Raw genomic sequence first — 1,223 nt, 5'->3', positions numbered from 1 at the left:
CCCCCACTCTCAGGGGCAGCAAAAGTTTCAAACGTTTCATTTCAGATTTTTCTATTCTGTTTTGGAGGATTTTTGAAGCGGAAAAGTCCCTTAAATTTCACTTTGCATTATTTCATTTTCTCCTGGGTAACATGCGGGCCAAGTCCCGCATTTGAAGGGCCCAAATGCCCTCTTAAATTGACTAAAATGAGTTTAAAAAAAGTGAAGTATGTACACCCGAGTGCGCAGCTTGTGCGGGGTTCGTAGGGTGAACGTACACTGCACGCATGCGCTGTTCGTAGCCCCTTTTGAGCGGCGCGCATGCAGCTTGCATGCAGCCCGTAGAAGAAGGAAATATATATAAATAAATGCACATATGTACATATAAATATATTTAAATATATCTTTATTTATGCTTTTTACTTATGTTTGTACAGGATTACATTTATGTGCACTTCAATAACTAAGAGGCAGAGCCACTGTGCTGTCTGTACATACACCCCAGCGTGGGCTCATCATGATACACTACAAAAGCCTTTTGCGTCATTTAAGCGCAAAAACATATAATAATTTCTTTATTTACACTTGCACACAAATAGCTGCTTTCAATAATTGTATTTTCACTCCTTCTGCATGCATTTGAAGGCAAAAGCCCAGTCCTAATGTCCTAATTAAAGTTTTGAACTGACGAGGCTTCAGCTGCATGCAATCAAATGCAACAGAAGCCCCAAAGGCGCTGCCTGCTGCCTCTGCGGTGCACGTACACCCCACGCGCAGCGCTGCAGCGCTCTTCGGGTGTACGTGCAGCTTCCGGTGTACGCGCAGCAGTGTGGGGCAGTTGCAGCCAGGTGTATGTACACTGCACGCATTTGGGAATGTGGAAACCGAAGTTAAGATAAAGCCGCAGACACCGCTGCGGTGTACAGACAGCCAGCTGGGGTGTACATACACTCCAACTAGCATCAACAAACAGCAGAAACAAGAGAAAACAAAAGACCTCAAACAGGTTCTTAACTCCAGGCGTCTTGGCCGGTGCCCAGGGGCCCCTCTGGGGCGGCTGTGGGGGCCCCTGGGGGGTCCCCCGGGGACCCCTTGGGGCCCGTAGAGCAGGGGGCCCCTTGGGGGGGCCCCCAGCATACACTAGGGAGCTGCAGCCTCAGCCACAATTTCTGCTTCATTCCACCCGCAGCGCCGCAGGCGCAAAGGGGCGCTGCTGCAGCCCGGCAAGTGTACCCCTCTTAGGT

At 49.6% G+C, this 1,223-nt stretch overlaps 1 protein-coding gene across 1 annotated transcript in view; it reads right to left on the bottom strand.

Annotated features, from left to right (window-relative positions):
- Window positions 1-1,153: 1,153 nt before the first annotated feature.
- Window positions 1,154-1,223, bottom strand: part of ETH_00041200 (uncharacterized protein) — a gene marked incomplete at both ends in the record, with an annotated part of 648 nt that continues 578 nt past the window's right edge. The window contains one exon of the mRNA XM_013376430.1: window positions 1,154-1,223. Coding sequence (XP_013231884.1) covers window positions 1,154-1,223 — 70 coding nt within the window.

Source organism: Eimeria tenella, genomic scaffold (assembly GCF_000499545.2).
Source record: "Eimeria tenella Houghton genomic scaffold, Eth_scaff3444, whole genome shotgun sequence".
Lineage (NCBI taxonomy): Eukaryota > Apicomplexa > Conoidasida > Eucoccidiorida > Eimeriidae > Eimeria > Eimeria tenella.
Note: the sequence above shows the minus strand (reverse complement) of the source record. Positions and strands in the feature narration are given on the sequence as shown.